The following is a 21,010-nucleotide window of genomic DNA, read 5'->3' as shown; positions in this document are numbered from 1 at the left end:
TTTTTTTTTTTTTTTTAACTCTATAAAGGCAAATTAACTCTTTCCAGTGATAAATGGTAGCAGAGGACTGGTGTTACAACACTTATACTTAATTAGGAATTTATTTCGATCTGACAATATCAACTACAGTATGCCTTCCAGTAAGTAAAGGAGGTCATTATGTTAAAGTCTGACCAAATCATGGTCAGAATGCAAAACTTACTTTTTAATAGTAGGAAGAAGGATAGATTAAATACCCTAAACTCAGAACAGATGAAACATGGCCTGATGAATTTATACCTCTTATCTGTCTTCTCAAAGATCTCCAAAAAACAATAGTACAGTTAACACACTGCAAGGAGTTGTAGGACAGACTACAATATCCCCACTTCCTTATCCTTCCTCTTGGAATACACAAAAACGAATACTGAAAGGGTTAGTCTTTAGAGCTGTTCATCAAAATTTCTGGTATGATTGTACTTTCTGGTTGTCCTGTGGCTGGGAGGGGTTAGGTGCCTAATCCTGGCCAACTGTAAGTCAAAGTATGACTTCTGAACCATGGCATTTAACTGTCAGTGAAAGATGTGAAATCTTTCAATGCACTCACCTGTCACCAGGCTTGAGATGTTTACTGTTATACCACCCTGCTTCCCCTGCTGATCCAGGACAATGATCCAAAATGTGACAAGAATAAGAAAAAAAAAACTTTGGGTATTTTATGCCACTAAGATTTTGAGGTTCTTGGTTATCACAGCATATCCTAGCCCATCCTAACAAATATAAATTGGTACCAGAGATAGGATACTATTATAACAAAGAAACTAAAATATATGCCACTGGCTTGACTGTATGTAAGATCACTATGTGCCAATTTAAAAAACCCTAACATTAAAATGGTGTGTTGGTTGTTTTGACTATGTTTGGTATTGCAAGAAAGAAACAAATTTTAAAATTGACCAGAGTTTGTAAGCAGGAATAAAAGGAAGAGGGCCCCAGAGGCACAGTTGGAAGAAAACATTTCTCAACCCCAAGCCATAAGTTTAAAAGGCACCAAAGGCTCTGAGCAACAAGGAAGAGTATCAAATCAAATCAAGAGTATGGGCATCATATTCACTGTGAAAACATCTGAATGGGTTAAAGAGAAGTGTCTCAGAGCAGAGCTCCAATTAAAATTGTGACACCCTGTAAATGCTCTCAGTTGAATAAAATGCTCTGAAGAAAAGAAAAAGACACACACACAGAGCCCAGCAGGTTCCTGGTGGCAGCGTTTATAAGACATACATCCTGTAAAGAACACTGGCATATGAGCTGAATGGAAATGTGTTTTTAGACACATTACAAGCTTGCACAGTTGTGCTACCAACAAACAACCCCGAGCCTGAATTAAAAACCTGATTTAAAAGTATGCTTAATTAAGTCTCCAACTTTCTATACAAAGCAGGTTGTCAAGCCTTTTAGCTCCCAATGAGGGCGTATTTTCCAATGACTACTTCAGATGAGGCTAAGGAAGACGATGGAAAAGGAGGAATCTCCTAGATACAATGCCAACAGCCACAAAAAACAATGGCCTGGGGAGTCCCCGCAGGGAGCAGACCTAGTGCTGAAACAAGCACACTCCCCATATCTAGGGTAAGCCAGCCCTTGTGACATGGGGTCGTAGGGGGATTTCTGAATGGCTGTGGGATAGGGACTGCAGGGCTCCTCTAATGTTCTGTTATCCACATGGAAGTGCTTATTGGAGTTAACCTGTCCCTGTTATAACGTATATTGGGTGTGGCGGGAAGGTGGTCGCAGGTAACATTTTCGTTCAGTTCTCCAGGTCAAGGAAACACATACAGGTCTAATATACAGAATTATGTGTATCACCTGGAAACTCTTAAGTTTGAAGCTGTCATTACTTGGGACTTCTGAGCCGGCTTCACTGGGGGAGAGGAGTGTATTTTCTCTGTGAGAAGAAAGGTAAGCCAAACCTTGGCCTACTTATTAATATTGTTGCTTCTACCTTTTGGTCATATGACAAGATTGTACCTCCTGGCTCCTTTATGATTAGATGCAGCTATGTTTCTTGTTCTGGCCAATGAGCTGTGAGCAAAAGTGGCATGTAACTTCTGGCCAGAGCATCTTAACAGCTGATGCAAAGAAAGACCTAAGATCTTCCAGAGCTTTCTTTCCTCCACTGCAGTGTACACAATGTTCAGGATAAAGGCTGCTCTGCCTGTCTGTATCCTGGAGTGAGGCCACATAGAACAGAACCCTCAAATCAACCCAATAGATAGTGCAATGCTAAACATAGAACTTTGTTGCAAAGCCACTAAGATTCTGGGATTGTTATGTTTATAGCCCGACCATACCTAGCCTAATAAATGGAGGGAAACCCTTAAACTCAACTGAACATTCAAGTAAGAGGCAAGCATACAGACCATCTATTTCAAGTTTTCTCTATTAATGATAAAAATGAGGGCTAGCAGTTAAGCTACTTGTCTAATCACATAGTAATTACATGGTAGACTCTGATGGAACCATCATTATCCTCATATAACTCTAAATTACAATAGGAGTTATGCCCCTAATCTCTAAACATAGCTCTGGTCCTCATATAACTCTAAATTACAATAGGAGTTATGTCCCTAGTCTCTAAACATAGCTCTGGGATAGACTAAACTAGAAGCATATGAATAAATTAACAATAAGCCAATCCAGTCACTTATTAAAAAATTACAGAGGCATTAAGCTCCAATGCTAGAGGTACCTGCAGTTTGGAGTCATGTGGTGAGACTATAACCAAGTAACTACATAAAATGGAAATTTACAGCAGTAATTGCCATGAAAGATGATATTATGAGAGCCTGTGACAGTCCTGTCATAATGAGTGGATACCTAAGGAAGTGACTTTGAGCTGAGATCTGAAGGATCCGTGGGAGATTACTAAATCAACCCACAGGGGAATGGTGTTTCAGTGCAGGAGAATAAATGAGAACTGATTCTGTGGCTGAAGTGAATTTGAAGGCTTTGGAGGTACTAAAAGGACACAGGGGCCAGATTACATAAAGCCTAGTATATTAATGCCACTTTGAAAACAATGGCAACTCTTCACAGGTTTTTAGCAAGAGTGACACAATGAGATTTCCTTTTTCAAGGGGCCACTGGTTGTATTAAGAATACTGGGGAGGCAGCAATTATAGTCTTGGGAGGACCAGTGAGGAAGCTACTTAAATTTAGGCAAGAGATGGCAACACCTTGAATTAGGGAAGTAGCAATGGAGACAATAAATCTGAAATATTTGGAACTTATTTTAAACTTTTGCTAGCCTGTTAACACCTTCATCCCAGTTCTCCAATTTCTCCACTGGATTCACAGTCAATCTGAATACATTAAGCTGAGTGGAAGGGCAGCCCACACCAATTTGTTACAGCTAGCTAACAAAAAACAGCATTTACATCACAAGTATGCCTTTCCAACAGCCTCAGCAATCCTTTTAGAAGACACACATGTATTAGGGATGGGTGGTCATCTTGTTTCATGCCACTTTATTTAGTAGTCAAACACACTGGATTATATTCCACTATTTCCCAATTGCTAAGGCAGGCTGCTTAGTGAAAAATCCTGGATCCAAATCTTAGAAATTGCAGATTTTATTTAAATTTAAGATTCCAGAAAGGATTTAGGGTTGTTATGCCCCCAAATAAAGGAGCATTATTATAGGTATTAATTGGTTTCTTGCTAGTGATACAAAGTATTATGCATCCTTAAGAAATAGTTTTGGCCGGGCGCGGTGGCTCAAGCCTGTAATCCCAGCACTTTGGGAGGCCGAGACGGGCGGATCACAAGGTCAGGAGATCGAGACCATCCTGGCTAACACGGTGAAACCCCGTCTCTACTAAAATACAAAAAAAAAAAAACCTAGCCGGGCGTGGTGGCGGGCGCCTGTAGTCCCAGCTACTCGGGAGGCTGAGGCAGGAGAATGGCGTAAACCCGGGAGGCGGAGCTTGCAGTGAGCTGAGATCCGGCCATTGCACTCCAGCCCGGGTGACAGAGCAAGACCCCGTCTCAAAAAAAAAAAGAAATAGTTTTAAGATATGAACAAGAATTAAGAACTGAGAAATTTTATGGAAAAAAAAACCCCAGTCATAAAAATATACAGTCCAGAAAAAAAAAAGCATCCCCAAAAAAGCAAAACAAAATGTTTGTTTCATCACTACAGAAGTTAGAATGTCTGATTTCATGTGTATAGTACAAAATCAGTGTAAAAGTTCAAACATAAGATGAAATAAAACTTAACGAATGTTTTAAAACAGTGTACAGAAAATTCCAAGACAAATGAATCAAGGTGTATCGTTTATTTTTTCTGTATATTTCAGGGTATACAGAAAAAAAGACTATTTTCTTTTAAATTGCATTACAAAGAAACATTCACAAAGGGAAAAAAATCCATACAGAAGTCATATTTAGTGTCAAGATTCCATTATGGTAAATGAAAAGGAAACTTTAATTAGCTGGGCATGGTGGTGGGCGCCTGTAATTCCAGCTACTTGGGAGGTTGAGGCAGGAGAATTGCTTGAACCTGGGAGGCGGAGGTTGCAGTGAGCCAAAATAGCACCACTGCACTTCAGTCTGGGCAAAAAGAGCGAAACNAAAAAAAAAAAAAAAAGGAAACTTTAAGGCAGGTAATATGGTAACTGCGACTAAAATCTTCATTTTCGAAACTTTCAGATTAGAGAGAAGAAATTTTAATATATAAAAATTTAGAGCAAAATAATTGGTTTTGATTTTACATCATCTATTGTACTTACATTTACTTCAAATGAAAAAAAAAAAAAGATGACTTCTCCAGAACTTAATATTATAAGTTGGTTTACACAGTTTTACTAGACTTAGAGAGAACATATAAACTATCCAAAGTAAAAATAAGTATTTCTGATATTTACAACAGGGACTTTAAAAAGACTACCTCAGATTGTTTTATTTACCATGTGAGTTATAAGCCCCTTCAAGACATGTTTGTAAATTCCACAGTATTTAGCACTATACTTTGTAAATGTAAATTTATAAGTATTTGATGAGTAAGTCATCTCATAAGTCAACACAACATACAAGTAGCCTAAGCACAGCATTTCACAAAACACACTTTGGGGGAGGCTATAACGTTTTCTCTGGCTTAAAATTTTGGTTTATTAAAATGTCTCATGTCCTTCCGATAAAGCACAGCTTAAATCTTACTTTATTAGTCTCATTCCAAAAGCTCAAAGGCAGGAAAACACAAAACAGGTATCTGATTACTATTTTAGAATACAAAGTTATTGACTACCTAGATTTTTCCAGAACTATTTAAACACTAATTCAAGAAACACTTACGCTAGTGCAATATTAAGCCTTTAAGATAGAGTAGTTTTTGCTTTCAAAGGGTTTGTTGCAAAGGAAACAATCATAAATGAATCCGTTTTCTAAAAGTGCTATGATAGGGCTTGGAAAGGCTTTATAAAAGTTGACAGCGAACAGTTTTGTTGAACAGATAGAGGAAAGGAAAAGCATTTGGGGTAAAGGGCAGTATAAGTAATGGCAGAAGTGAGAGGCAGCATGGCCCAATGAGAGAGCATGAAGCACCGTATAGTTCAGTTCACTGAGCAGAGGGCTTATGGCAGCCAGCCTGCAGGATGGTTGGTGTTCATACCCTTGGGTAGTCCCCTCCCACAGTAAACAAGGGTTGGTCTGTGTAACCAACAGCACATGGCAGAAGTGATGATATGTCACTTCTAAGATTGGGTGATAAAAGACTTGTGTGCATTCTTACTCACTTGGTACACACTCTCTAGAGTCATTTGTTCTGTGAAGACACACAGGTAGTAGAGAGGACTGGGACAGAAGCCTCCAGCCAACAATGTGAGCAAGCCTGGAAGCAGGGCTGCAGCTGACTGCAATCCTGAACAGCTTTTATGGAGACCCCGGTCAGAACCACCCAACAGATGTTGCCCCTGGATTCCTGATCCTCATAAACTGTGAGATTACAAATGTTTGTTGTTTTAAACTGCTACATTTTGGGTAGTTACATAATAATAGATAAGTAACACATGTTGATACTAGGAGTACTCACTGCTATAACAAAACACTGAAATATTGGATTGGCATTGGAAACAGACCATGGTCTTAAGGATAGTTAAGACGCTGTTTTAAAAAAGTCTCATGGTATTTCATAAGGCTACAAGGAGAACTGAAAAGTGAGGTAGATGTTATTGGAGACTAGAAGAGGAGGTATCCTTGTTAGGAAGGGGCAGGAGGCTTAGTAGCACTGTGTGACCTTTGGTCATATAAAAACCAGAAATTTTGGCTGGGTGCGGTGGCTCATGCCTGTTAATCCCAGCACTTTGGGAGGCCAAGGTGGGTGGATCACGAGGTCAGGAGATCAAGATCATCCTGGCCAACATGGTGAAACCCCGTCTCTACTAAAAATACAAAAATTAGCTGGGCATGGTGGCATTCGCCTGTAGTCCCAGCTACTTAGGAGGCTGAGGCAGGAGAACCCGAGAGGTGGAGGTTGCAGTGATCCGAGATCGCACCACAGCCTGGGCGACAGAGTGAGACTTCGTCTCAAAAACAAACAACAAAAAAACCCACAAAAACCTGGAAATTTTATGTAATGAACTGGGTCATTTAGCTAAGGAGAGTTTCAACTAGAAAGTGCTGCCTTGCTTTTCTTGCTATATGCAGCAAAAAATGAGAAGACATAAATTAAATGAAGACTTCTTAAAGAAGAGCAAGGACTTGATGATTTGGAAAATTTGCAGTCTCTTCAGATTGCAAACAATGCTAACATTCACAAATGGATTCTGAGCCAAGATCAAATCCAGGGCACCGCCAGAAAAACATGATCTAAAAACTAAGCCATGGGAGTAACTATAAAATCTTCTGTTAAGATCTCAGAAATACCAAAGATGGTACCTCAGAATACTACTTTCTCAGACAAAAGACCTGCTAGAATTATGCACTTCACAGTGTCTCTCAGACAATAAGGCTTTGCGAGGCAAAGGGTGCTGTCTCTCAGCAGAAGCTCAAGGTAGTAAAGGGCGTATCTCAAAGAAATTTGTGCATATGATTTTCAACTAATAGACTGACCCCAAAAGGATTCACAAAAGATGCACAAAGTTTTTTAAAAAGACTTACATATGGTGAAACACTGCCAGCTTGAACTGAAAGAGACGGCAGATGGAAAACGAAGCCTTCAGAGGCCCCAAATTTTGGCAGAAAGCAAGATAAGAAAACTAGTTAGTTGCAAACAAACATGTACTACCTTTCATGGAAAAAGGTAACTCAGGAGAAAGAACCACATGCCCAAAGGGCAAAGCTGAGAGCTGGGGTACACCCCGGGAATCCCCTGGAATCGAGACCCAACCAAGGATTGCCTGAGTGGATTTCAGAATTGTTACAGACCAGGGATTCCCTTGTGCCTACTATCTCTTGGCCCCCGCCTTGGATAGGAATGTTTTATAGGGGTTATCTTAAGCCTGACCCAATGCTGTATATTAGGCAAGTGTCTGGAGGAAGGATGAGGACCAGGTAACATATTGCTTTGGCTTTACAGGTCAGCCAGGAATTGTACTTGAGAAGCTGTACTTAGGGAACATCCAAGAAGTCCCAACTGTACCTGAATCTAACTTAGATGAGATTCTGGACTTTGAGCCGGGAGGGGAAAGTGCTTTTAAATAAAATTAAAAAAAAAAAAAAAAAAAAAAAAAAAAAATCACACTTTATACAGGTATATGCTATTGACTCAAATACCACAAATGGTGATGTCAATGAAGTGACTTTTGAATGATAAGAACTCCTGCAAAAGTTCTGAACAAAAAAAGTACAACATCCTCTTATTTTATACACTAGCTGCTTTTCTGGAAAATTTACTGTATATTAATACTGTACAAAAAACATTTCACATGTAAAATGAAATTACGTCTTAGACTCAGATAATTTATAAATTGTAATTTTATCTGCTGGAATGTTCTCTGGGATACTCAAAAGTCATTTTGTGGGACTCTGTTTTGTATGGTGGGGTTTATATTATTACTAGGCCCCCTCTTATTTTTAATTAATGTCAACAGCATCTCCCAATAACTGACAATCCAAAGCACCCCCACAAATTTCCAGAATGTCTCCAGGGTGGGAGAATGATATAGTCCCTGTTGAGAACCACTGCAGAGGAAGGAGAAGTCTGAGATATTCAATACAACCCTTAAAGGTCCATTTTCTGAGCCCTGAAGCAACCGTGCTGTACAAAAATCCTTCATTGTGAAGATATTTATACAACTGTGCAGAAGGAATGATAGGTACTCCTTAAAGTTCAAGGGGTCATCACTTCCTACCTAGTGGAGCTGCCCTTCCTTGAGGCTATCTAGCTGCAAGAATGGTCCTCTACAGTTTAGAATATCTAGCAGGAAGGTTATCTTGTATTGTTTGCTCACTTGAGGTTGGCTGGGTAAATCCCATCATTCTCTGTAACCATTACTAACAGAGTCCAAGACATAACAGTACCACCCTGGCTCTCATCACCATTCTAATCTCAGCATGTCCTAATCTGTCCCAATCTTCCACCCTTCCTGACCTCTCAAAGTCTTCCACTCTGTTGTCTAGACTAAAGATGTATCAGCAAACTCTTCTTTATATTCATTCTCAACTTCTTTCAGTGTTCCCTCATCTTGCCCTAACTGAAGTCTGGCAGTGTATTCCAGAAACAATACTCCCCATCACCCTTTCAAGCAGAAGCTGTTTATTTTCCCATATGCCACAGACTTGTGGATGGCATACACACCCACTCTCCTTGCTTCCCACTGCCAGTTCTACCCCATTTCTTCTTTGCTGTCCTTTCAAAAAAACACAACCCCTCAAGTTCACAGCATCACTCTCTCCCTAAAGTTGTCATATACACTCTTTCAGTCACAGCCACAGCGCTGTTTTCTCAACTACCACACTTCTAGCATCATTTTTCATGACAGAATTTACATGAATAATGATAAAACAGCATGACCTCCTCGCCCACGCTGATCTTTTCCTCTACTCCATCTCAGCCACCCACCACTCCTATGGTTATACTCTAGATGTTGCCTTCACTAATAATTATGCCACCTCTGAAGTTTAAATTCAAGCATGTCACTCTTTAGCCACCACCCTCCTGACTTGGTTTCACTCACTCAAGCACTCCCACTGTAACAAAACAATTCCATAGAGCCTTCCATCCCAATTGAGTCCTACCACTTTTCAACTACTCATCAGCTCCCGGATGTCTTCTTTCCCTGCTTACCTGCTTAGATTCCATGGTCCATCACGATCATCTACCACCCTTTTTTTTTTTTTTTTTTGAGACGGAGTTTTGCTCTTGTTGTCCAGTCTGGAGTGCAATGGCGTGATCTCAGCTCACTGCAACCTCCGCCTCCAAGGTTCAAGCAATTCTCCTGCATCAGCCTCTGGAGTAGCTGGGATCACAGGCATCCGCCACCATGTCCAGCTAATTTTTGTTATTTTTAGTAAAGACTGGGTTTCACCATGTTGGCTAGGCTGGTCTCGAACTGCTGAGCTTGTGATCCACCCACCTTGGCCTCCCAAAGTGCTGGGATTACAGGTGTGAGCCACTGTGCCCAGCCTACTACCTAATTTTTAATGCCTTCATCCCTGTCTTACTCCTTTGTACTTGCTGGCCAAACACTGACCCTTGACAAACCTTATATACCTACTTTGTGCTGGAACTCAAGTGAATGCTACTGCCCAAGTGAGCTGACTGGTCTCACTTTAAATGATCACAAATATTGAGTCCTCAGCAAGTCTATCAATCCTTTTACATTTTCCTACTAAGTTAAGTTTTCCTATACCTACCTTATCTTAAGGTTCTCCCTCACTCTGAGGTGATGACCTCACTCATACCCCACAGAGAAAATACAATCATAGGATAAACTACGCCATCCTGTCATAACCAACTCTTAATGACTGACATGCATCTTTTCTCGTTTATCTGCCTGCCTTTCACAAAGGAAAAAAAAAGTTCCTGTTGTAATTAGTAACCATTATCTCCATTAAATGGATCCAGGAGATACATAAAATAGTTATTAGGAGTGAAGTCCTTGAGTAGGAGAGAGGATGAGGTTATTTCATACTATTTAAATGAAATAATTCTACTAGTTCTAGTAATTCTTGCTTTTATTTGTAGCTTTAACATTTTAATCTAATTTGATTACCTGGGTTATTTCTATGTCTCTTTCTGTTAATTTTTTACCTAATTATGGGCCATATTTTCCAGCTTCTTTGCATGCCTGATAATTTTTTATTGGATGCTAAACACTGAGCTTTATGTTGCAGGATCTTATTAATATTCCTTTAAATATTTTTGGCCTTTGTTCTGCGACACAATCAAGTTACTTGAAATTTAGTTTGATTCTTTTCAGGCTAGTGCTCAATCTTTGTTAGGGCAAGTCCAGAACAGTCTTTAGAACTAATCTGGCCTCAGCCTCACTGCTGAGACAATAACCCTTTTGAGGGTTCTACTTGATACGCTGTGTATTGAGGCCTTTCCACTCTGATTAGTGGGAATGTAGCAGTCTCGGCTCTATGAACTTCCCAAACTGTTCTTTCTTTCCTGTTGCTTTTCCCTAGACTTGGAAGTTCCTCATGGACAGGCTCAGATCAGTTTTCAGCTGGCCACTCAGAGGGACACCCTGTGAATATCTGGAGCTCTTTCTCTGTGCAGCTGTGGTACTCTGCTCCGAAGTCACTTAGGCCTCCCCACACTCTGAATTCTGTTTCTTCAACTGAAGGAGTTGCCAGATTTGTTTGGGATTTCCTCCCTGTGCTGCAATCTGAAAATTCTCAAGGCAGTGAAGTGGGGCAATCTAGGGCTCAGCTTCATTTGTTTCCTTCATTTGTGCCTGGTGGAACTCTGTAACTAATTTTTAAAAGAAATCATCTGCTGATCTGGGAGCCTCCTCCAGCTACTCCAGCCCGTTTTTTTTTTCCCACTCTTTCATAGCAGAGCTATTCCAAAGAGTTGACTATACTTGCTATGTCCCCTTTTTCATCTTCTATTATTTCTTCTACTCCAGCTGGGCTTTCCTTCTCACCACTCTACCAAAACATGCCAATGGCACACATCTAATTAAATTACCTTCCCATACTTTCATCTTCTCAGTGGACATAGTTAACCAATGTCCTTCCTTCTTGAGATGCTTTTACTCTAAAAATGAAGAAAATCTTTTCAGTAGCTTCTCCTCTGAGTGCCACAGCATAGCATTCTATGCGATTCATAAGGGGAAGACTCTGATTTATAGCACCAACTCATGACTTCCAAATTATACACTTCTAGCACAAACTGCTCTAATGTATACATTCTCACATATCCAGTTAGGACAAAAGAGGCACATTTCAAACTGAGTAAGTCCATCCCTTCTACATCCCCCACCCCAACTGTCCCCTCTCTGTAAGTGGCCCACTCATCTATCCAGCTGCTCAAGCTGGAGGTTCATCCTGGATTCTCTCTTTCCAACTAGTACATTCAAGTCCACCAGCAAGTTCTGTTGGTTCTGGCTTCTCAAAATATATCTCAAATCCATCCATTTCTCTTCATCTCCACTAGTACCAACCCTACTTAAAGCCACCATCATCACTCTTGCCCAGTATGACTCATTCTCCACATGGTAGCCAGAATAATCTTGAAAAACCATTAAATCAGTTCATGTCACTCCTTTAAACTTGTGAATAGCTTACTTCATTTCAACACAGTCAAAACTTCTCATGGTAGCCGAACAATCCCTTCCTGATGTGGATCCCAAGTACATATGTGTCCTCATCTCCTAATCTCCAATCCCCTGCTCACTCTGCTCTGAGTACACTAGCCTCCTTTCTGTTTCAGCTCAGTCTCTGTGCACCTGTAGGTCTCTCTGTCTGAAATGTTCCTCACGCAGCTCTTCCCATGGCTGGCTCATTCCCACCACTCAAGTTTCAGGTCACATGTTTCCTAACCCAAAGAAAATTATCCTTCTCCTTCTAACTAAAATTCTGTTGTATCTTGTTCCACTGCCACATAAGAACATATGGTGGCATCCGCCTGGAGTTTCAGCTACTCAGGAGGCTGAGGTGGGAGGATCCTTGAGCCGAGGAGGCTGAGGCTGCAATGAGCCGAAATCGTGCCACTACACTCCAGCCTGGGCAACAGAGGGAGACCTTGTCTCAGGAAAAAAAAAAAAAAAAATAATAATAATAATACATTCTGGCTCTAATCTCAAATTCTCATGACAATAAAAGTTATTTTCTGATTACTGCATCCAATTATATCTTTAAAATCCTTTAGAGACTGGCTTTTAGAACTTGACCCTTCCTAAACTGGAAGCAACTATCCATTAATCTTTACTTCCATGCAAATTACGTTTAGGTAACATGCAAATGAGATTAACTCAAGATTTAATGACTACTCTCTAAACACACAAAATTCTTTTGGAAAAAGATTTAAATATAATGGCAACACAATATTCTCATTACAACAGGAAACTACCATAGGCCTACTGCATCTTACAGTCAAGAAAACCTGGGGCATGTGGAAGCAGAGTTAGAGGCTAGAGTAAGGCCTTAAGTCTAGTAACTCCTAGTTTGATGCTTTTTCCTACTAATAATTACCTAAATTAGCTGGGCATGGTGGCACACACCTGTAGTCCCAGCTACTCAGGAGGCTGAGGCACGAGAATCACTTGAACCTGGGAGGTGGAGGTGGCAGTGAGCCGAGATCATGCCACTGCACTCCAGCCTGGGTGACAGGGTGAACTCTGTCTCAATAATAATAATAATAATAATAGACTAAGTTAAAATAAATAGTTTTCACAATCATATCACACAACTCTGTAAGGAAACAAAATATATCTAACACTTTTATGTCAAACAATCCCAAATACAAAATATAATATTAAGTATCTTCTGAGAACAAAAAGCAAGGCCATTCTAAAAATTTTGTTAGTGTTTGGTAATAATGAAATTCATCTGCACATGATTTTACATACACTGCCTTATTCACTCCTCAGAGCTATTTTGTAAGGTAGATCAGAAGACTTAACAAATGCAGAGACTAATATTCTTTCAGTGAGGTTAAGTGCCTTGTCAATGGATACAAAAATCAAGGTAGGAAAGTTTCCTCAGAGGATACACAATTGCTATTTGGATACTCAGAGGATATACAATTGCTACATTATCAAAATAGTTCATCCCAATATATAAAAAGATTAGAACCTATATTAAATCATTCACAGGACATTTTAAACCTCAGGTCATGCTTGCCCCTAGATTCACTCTAAGGTCACATCCAATTTCTTCAGTCAGTACTTGCTATGTTGAGGGAAATTCAACTGAAACGATTTGCTTTAATAATCTGCTTTGCAATTCAGCAAGTGATTATCACAACACATATCCAAAAACTGAACCAAAACTTTAAAGATAACCTCCATTACAACAAATACTTGAGGGAGAGCTTTATCTTTTGAAGAACTGATTGTATCTGCATTGATCAATGCTACACCTCAGGTAACGTATTACAGTAGACGTAGTAAGTACAGCAAGTTTGCTTTTGATTTTCATATACCTATTACAGCGGGGTTGGTAGATGGAATTCACTTCACATATTTAAAGGTGCAAAGTTGAGTGTCCACTATATTTAAAATACTGTAAGAACTCAAAATCACTATTATTATAGGCTTTAATAAACTTAATCAAGAAAGATGTGCAACAGTTTATAAATGTGTTGAAGGCAACATAGTCAGCATCAATTAAAAGCAATTCTAGAGCCAGGTGCAGTGGCTCTCGCCTGTAATCTCAGCACTTTGGGAGACCAAGGTAGGTGGATCACTTGAGCCCAGGAGTTAGAGAACAGTCCGGACAAGACGGTAAATCTGTACCAAAAAATACAAAAAATCAGGCATGGTGGCATGTAACTGTAGTCACAGCTACTTGTAAGGTTGAGGTGAGAGCAGTGCTTGAGCTAGGGAGGTTGAGGCTGCAGCTGCAGTGAGCTATGATCATGTCACTGCTCTCTAGCCTGGGTGACAGAGCAAGACTTTGACTCAAAAAAAAAAAAAGCAATTCTTGCAAGTTGTTTAAAACATTTGATTCCCTTGTCTTCTCATTGATTTCTCGTAATTTGGCTTATTCTTATCAAAAAGTTATATTAATGCAAGTCACACTTTACTGTTCCAAAAGTCTACTTTAAAAGTAAAATACATACTCTAGTTGTCTCTGAAAGTATGTCATACTTTCATATCACTTTTGCCCTTAGACACACTCGTTTTATTCCTGAATTACAATATAAAATTCTCATCTCCTTGTACATTCTCTTCTTCTAAGAAGTACGATCACAAATGATACCATTAATTCCATGGTATTATTGCTCCCTTAAAATGCTATCTTCTGCTTGTAACTAACTGCTGTTAACAATTAAGCATCCTTAACTTTTCAAGAAAATTGAGTAATAAATGTAATCAGAATTCACATCTTTATATATATGAAAAGAACTCTTGTCATTACTAAGTGCTTTAAAACGGACACGTCTCTGTGTGTGTGTGTGTGTGTGTGTGTGTGATAGCTTCTATGTTTCTACCATTATTACCGGTACATACCATGACATAGTAGAATGCAAAATATAAAACTAAAACCCAGCTGTTTTTAATAGGAGTGGTTGGTATATTTAATTCTGCCCACAAATTCATGAACCATTATGCACAACTTTTTCTCTTGTTCATAAAATTTAAGCTACCCTATATCTAGACAGTACTTTTAATTAAGTCCTATTAACAGAAAACATGTAATTCAGTACAAATGCCAATGCTGATCATGAAGCACCCACAAAATACCATTAGATACACAAACACATTCAAACGGTATACTGAAACAAAAGTTAGTACTAACATTTCAGGTGCGTTGGCATGTGAGTGTTCAAAAGTTCCCTTCTGTATTCAAGAATCCTTTGTCTCTTCTCGGACTGCCTGTCCTTTCTCAATTATCCTCCTTTGACTAAGTCTATTTAGTAACTGCCAAACTGAGATAAAACCAAAAATGACTCAGTCTGAAATTTATGGGACAGTTGATCTTAAACCCTGGGCTTTCTGCCCCAGCCCATTACCAATACCTTGAGAAATTGATGACAAGTGTGAACCTTCTCCCTAGAAAAATATATTCTAACCTTTTATAGGCATATGGTGGGAATTCATCACTTCCACAATTATTTCCACATAACCCTCAGAACCCTAGCTTAGCAACTTTATGCAAAAATATCTTTGGACAGTATAGAAAGCTGAAATATTTTATTACTATCTTTGATTTTATCTGAACTAATTATAATCTAATGCAAAAATCCCCATACTCTCAATTATTTTCTAATTGAAACTATCTGTAATTAGTCTGTTGAACTTTGCTTCTACTGTAATTGAGATTTCATGTATTTCTCTTCACTTCCAAGACAGTGGATAGAATGGAGAAATCTAGACTGATCTTTACAGCTCCAGATAAAGGGACTAAAAATATTGGTTTAAAATATTAAAGGTTAAAGAAAGAGACTCTTGGTTTCCTTCAAAAGTGATTTAAATTTAAACTAGGTTTTTATTACTAAGTTTTGGAAATGTAGTAACCATTTTTTTCTCATATCAAGGATATGTACATATCAAGGATATGTACATATTTCCCATTTCCCCATAATTACGAGCAAACAAACTCCCATCCACTTTTTATAAATACTTCTTAACTTGGGCTTAGTAACAATGTATATTGTGCCAGTAATACAGAAAAGGTGGGAGTATAAAGACTATCCTGTCCTGTTAGAATCCTATAGAACTAAGGTGCTGGATTATGGTGGTTAGATCCTACTTGTTAACAGTTTCAAAGGTGACCGTAAGGTAGTATCAATGTAACATCATTAACATCTTAATTACACCAAATACCTACCTAAACCAGTCTAGGTAACAGAAGAGGAAAGGTTGTCACCCCCTCATAAATGGAACAATGCACCCTAGACAACCCAATGAAAATTAAACTACCATGGAACAGTAGCTCCATTTTGCTAAATATCATTTTAAAATCGACTTTTTAAGAATGTCTCCTAAGTGATGTTTCCATAAAGGAGAATTGTAACAACATAAAGCTCCAATTTTAATCGAGTCAATTTTAATAAAAAGATTTGATAGTATTAATCTATTTGGTAAGTTTAACCTTTCAATAGAATGCGAAGCCGTAGCACAAGATTTAAGATTATAAAGATAATTAAATTATAATCTTAAAGTTAACTTTGTAAAATATTTATAATAGGATATATGCCCTGCACCAACCAAGCACTTGTTTAAAATTATATCTTTTTTTAAACCCCAAAGGGACTCAATTATCTGAGCTGAAAGTCTATTATTTCGCTGTGATTTAAGTCACATCTGTACTTAAATACATTGTATTTTTATCATGTTACTTTTTTATTTTTAATTAAATTATTTTTTCTGAAACGAGTTTCGCTCTTGTTGTATAGGCTGGAGTGCAGTGGGGTTATCTCAGCTCTCTGCAACTTCCACCTCCCAGGTTCAAGTGATTCTCCTGCCTCAGCCTCCCGAATAGCTGGGATTACAGGAAGCCGCCACCACGGCTGGTTAATTTTTGTATTTTCAGTAGAGACAGGGTTTCACCGTGTTGGCCAGGCTGGTCTCGAACTCCTGACCTCAGGTGATCCACCCATCTTGGCCTCCCAAAGTGCTGGGATTACAGGCATGAGACACAGCATCCCGCCAATCTGTTACTTTCAGACTTAGCAAATTTCAATGCATTACATTCTGCGAATTCACATTTAATCTCTAACATCTTTGATCCAGTCAAATTCTCCAATATATCACAATCTGAAGTTACTTTTTCAGTACTACCACAATAATTAAAAAATAAGAAAGTTCAGTAACATTTTCCACCTCCAAATTATTTTTGGGGGGGTAAGGGCTTCTACTTGTTTCTTAAAAATTAAAAAAGTCTGCCTCGTTAGGTCCGTGTGTTCAGCTCATATTATTAGAACTGGTTAAATGGGAATACACGAATAATACTTATTTTCCCAATGTTAAAAGACATGGATTTCTGTCAAGTATATCCAGAAACAACATAACAATTACTAGGCATATTTCACATGACAATTCTGCAGATTATTTTGATCAATAAAATGCTTTAATGAGATGGTGTATAAAAAAAACTTTCCTCACCTTTCAGGACCAACATAAGACTACATACTTTTTTTTTCTGAGACAGTCAATTCAGGTTCTAGGTTACAGTGACTTAACAAGATAACAAATAACTAATGTGTCAGTTAAAGGCAGAAGTTTGCTTTAACCCTTCCTCTTTATTAGAAGTACAAAATGCTTCCACAAATCGTCAAAAAGTTTCTGTTTTTCTATGGTGAATCCAGAATTCAATTACCTCTATGTTTAGTATACCTTTTCAACATTGCATAACACAGTACTTTCAATATTATGATTTACACAGCCTACCACTAACAGCATGAACCACAGGACTGTACAGCAGCTTGTTTACCGGGTACTTTTTACATTCTTCCATTAGGTTCGGTATCTATTCTTGAGGTCTATGCTTCTCTCCTCATACATAGCTTGGGTTGGATGTGAAGTAAAAAATTCTAAACAGATAACGGAAAAAGGCAATCTGAAGGAAAAAAAATCCCTGTGTTTCAAAATTAGGGACTCCACGTCACAAACTACTGATAGCCACTGCAGTATAAAATGTCAAAACTGCTTGGGCACGGTGGCTCATGCCTGTAATCCCAGCACTTTGGGAGGCCGAGGCGGGCGGATCACCTGAGGTCAGCAGTTCAAAACCAGCCTGGCCAACATGGCAAAACCCCGTCTCTATTAAAAATACAAAAATCAGCCGGGCGTGGTGGCAAGCGCCTATAATCCCAGCTACTGGGGAAACTGAGACAGGAGAATCACTTGAACTCCAGAGGCGGAGGGTTGCAGTGAGCCAAGATGGTGCCACCGCACTCCAGCCTGGGCAACAGAGTGAGACTCCGTCTCAGAAAAGAAAAGAAAAAAAAAATCAAAATTATTTCAGCGAATAAAATTACCTGTAAAATTTAACAAGCATTGGTATTTCATTGAGCTCAGCTCTGACTTCAGGTTGTAACTCTTGGGACTGTCCAAAGTATTCACAGAAGCAAGACTTAACTAATGTCTAAAGTGTACTGTAGTGCTGTCTTGCTTTAATCAAGGCTTTCCCCTTCCTTGGCTGTAAAACAAGAACTACAAATTAATTTCCAGGGCAGGGTAACACCAACACCCCAATACTTGAAAGTATTATCTGTAAAACTTACAAACAGAAATAAAAATAAAACCAAAAGACAAGATTCTGCAGTCACAAGTACTTTAATTTTAAAAACAAATCACTTATTAAAAAATAAACAAATGGCACCATGCTACTCTAAAGTTGATACAAGTAAAATAAATTAAGAGGTAGTGTCTCATAAGACAATGTGCTGAAAGTCAGTGCCCAACTAGACAATCTCAGCTACTACATACACTTGGCTTATCTGTAAAGTTAGATTTAAGACACTACTCTCAAAAGTAACATTCCACTGTCACAGCTATTTTACTTTAAAAGGTTAAACAACCCAAAGAGTTTAAACAGTTTTATTTCCAAAAACATTACAGAGCATAATTTCTACAATAAAAATTCTTACAGTACCAAGAGAAATATTACAGTGCAATTTTCCACAACAAAATTGTAGCACACAAATCCACGCGACTCCTGGACTTCCTTGAACTGTCAATACACTGCACCCTGTTTAAATGGCTGTACCTGAAAACCAAGGTATGCAATTCCTTAGGCTTAGAAGTCATCAAGTTATACTGTCAAGGATCTGGGGGAAATGAGAGGAAGATTCTATTATCCTGGTGTCCGAACCCAACTTCCACAAAAAGGTAAAGCCACAACGATGGTAAAATGTCTATTGTCAACAGTCATTTACGTGCTGAAACCCACCCAATTTAGACATCTCAATATTAAGATTTCTGTGAATCAAGTCACTTAGTTTTAGTTCGGTTTTGAATAAGAAAGGATCCTCTTTCTTAAGTAACTGTAACAGTTACTTAAATTGGGTCTCTTCTCCCCCTATGTTGAGATACCAGAAAGCAGGAGAACTTAAATTTATTTTACAAATAGGTAAGGTTACAGGCTTCGGAAAAGAGAGGCACTGCAAACAAATCTGCAAGATATTCGCAAGGATCACAGAAAAAGTCAGGGATAGTGGTTTATTATCCTCCTAACAACTAGCTCTGGGGAGGGATGGATGCAAACGTCCCAGAAAGAGGACACTGAGAATAAGTCTTATCTTCTAGGAAAATAAGTCGTCCGGGCAAACACACTGCACCCTCGACATTTCCTTGCAGAGAGGAGAAAAGCATCATAGAGCCGCAGGCAACATGACATGCCCGTCTGAGGCTCCACGTGGGGGCTGCACTGAGCCCAACAAGCTTCCCAAACCATGGGGCAATCAAATTCCCCGACTGTGCACAGAACCTGCGCTCCCGGCCCGGGCAGCGGCGCGCGGGCCGCAGTGGCCCTAGAGCGCCACCCAGCGGCCCACGGAGAGGCCTGCAGGCGGGTCCTCCACGGCTCCCGGCTCGCCGCACCCCCACCGCCACCCAGCCCGTTCCCCTCTCCGGATGCACAAGGCCCAACCCAAGAACTAAGACACAAAATGGCTGCCGGCAGCTTCGTCACGTGACCCCTTTGTGCCTTTCGGGCCCCCGAACTCCGCGGGACCCGGGTACAAGTGGCCGGGGTCGGCGAGTAGCCTTAGAAGGGGCCCCGCCGGGCCGCGGCGACCAGGGGTCGAGGCCGGGGGAGGCGGGGTATAGGCCCGGCCGGCGACTGAGAGTCGGCGGCGAAGAGAAGATGGCGGCCATTTTGTGTGGGTTTGCTGCTCCGCCGCCGCCGCAGGCAGCAGAGGGAGCGGGCCTGACGGTGGGTCGGACAGGGGAGTTAACACGTACCGACTCCTCTTCCTTCTCCATTCCGGTGGGCATCTGCGGCACGGCCCTGTTTATCGAGGCGTATTCGTGCAGGTCGGGCAGATCCTCACAGCGGAAAACCGGCAGCGGCTTCGAGGCGTCTAGCGCCCGCGCCCGAAACGACAGTTTACTCATCTCAGGCGCAGCAGATACCTCTCCGCTCTGGGGAAACGGCCCCGGCCAGCGGGATCATGGAGAACCGGGGGTTCGGTCCCCACTCGCCAACCGCTGCCGGGGACTTGAGGGGCGGAGCGCTGAGCCCGCCGTCCGGGCACTAACACCAGCCGGGAGGGTGGGAGGCTGTGCCGCTCCGCTCCTCTCTCGCTCGCTCTCTTCAATACGCCATGGCCAACATGGCGGACATTAAAACTCCACTGTGCGCTCTTCAGCCAACCCCAGCCATTCCCCACACTGCATCGCGCAGCGGCGCGGGCACGCGGGCGGGGGGAGGGAGCGCGGGCTCGAGGCCGGGCGCCGGCACGGGAGCGCGTCGTCCCGCCAACCCCGGGCACCCGGCCGGCCCTCGCTTTCCCGCGCCTCGCTACTCGGGGGTCCCCGCCGGTCCCCGCCCTTCGCGGGCCCGGGGGCGGACAGGGCGGACTAGGCGCTCGGACACCGGGCGCCGGCTCTTGGGTCGTGCTCTCCGGCCGCGCACACGCTCACTTTCTCACGCTCGCTCCTTCCCGGCGCCGTTTTCTGACGGGCGAACAAGGTGCGGGAAAACACCAGCACGCCGGCGTTTGGAAAGGCAGCTGGGGAGAGTGGCAGGCGGGGCTCGGGCCCGGGGACTGGGGGCTCGGAGGGCTGGGACCTTTGTGGGGTGTCCGCCAGCGGCCTCCCCTGCAGGGCTTCGGAGGGGCTCGCGCGCCGCCGTCTGCCGCGGGGGGCGAACGCACAGTCTAGTTCCCGCGGCGACTTAGGTCTTTACGATAAAAATACAAACTTAATTAGGGGCAGATGCTACTTGGAGTAAACTTTTATCAGCAGTTATT

General features: G+C 41.1%; 1 protein-coding gene and 1 long non-coding RNA gene across 5 annotated transcripts in view; one reads left to right on the top strand and one right to left on the bottom strand.

Annotated features, from left to right (window-relative positions):
• Positions 1-21,010, bottom strand: part of EPC1 (enhancer of polycomb 1) — a 115,217-nt gene that overhangs the window by 60,564 nt on the left and 33,643 nt on the right. Inside the window, exon 1 of one of the 4 annotated variants that reach the window (XM_017853105.1) lies at positions 20,001-20,464. The exons of 2 other annotated variants lie outside the window; for them this stretch is intronic. In XM_017853105.1, the coding sequence (XP_017708594.1) occupies positions 20,001-20,153 (153 nt within the window). In that variant the 5' untranslated portion in view covers positions 20,154-20,464. Of the gene's footprint in view, positions 1-20,000; positions 20,465-21,010 lie in introns of those variants that run through there. One more of the 4 variants, XM_017853106.1, reaches the window with a different exon arrangement.
• LOC108515928 (uncharacterized) overlaps positions 20,614-21,010 on the top strand; it is a 29,683-nt gene continuing 29,286 nt past the window's right edge. Inside the window, exon 1 of the long non-coding RNA XR_001881676.1 lies at positions 20,614-20,730. This is a non-coding gene — a long non-coding RNA (uncharacterized LOC108515928). The remainder of the gene's footprint in view (positions 20,731-21,010) is intronic.

This window comes from Rhinopithecus bieti, unplaced genomic scaffold (genome assembly GCF_001698545.2).
Source record: "Rhinopithecus bieti isolate Rb0 unplaced genomic scaffold, ASM169854v2 scaffold_35595, whole genome shotgun sequence".
Taxonomy (NCBI): domain Eukaryota; kingdom Metazoa; phylum Chordata; class Mammalia; order Primates; family Cercopithecidae; genus Rhinopithecus; species Rhinopithecus bieti.
Note: the sequence above shows the minus strand (reverse complement) of the source record. Positions and strands in the feature narration are given on the sequence as shown.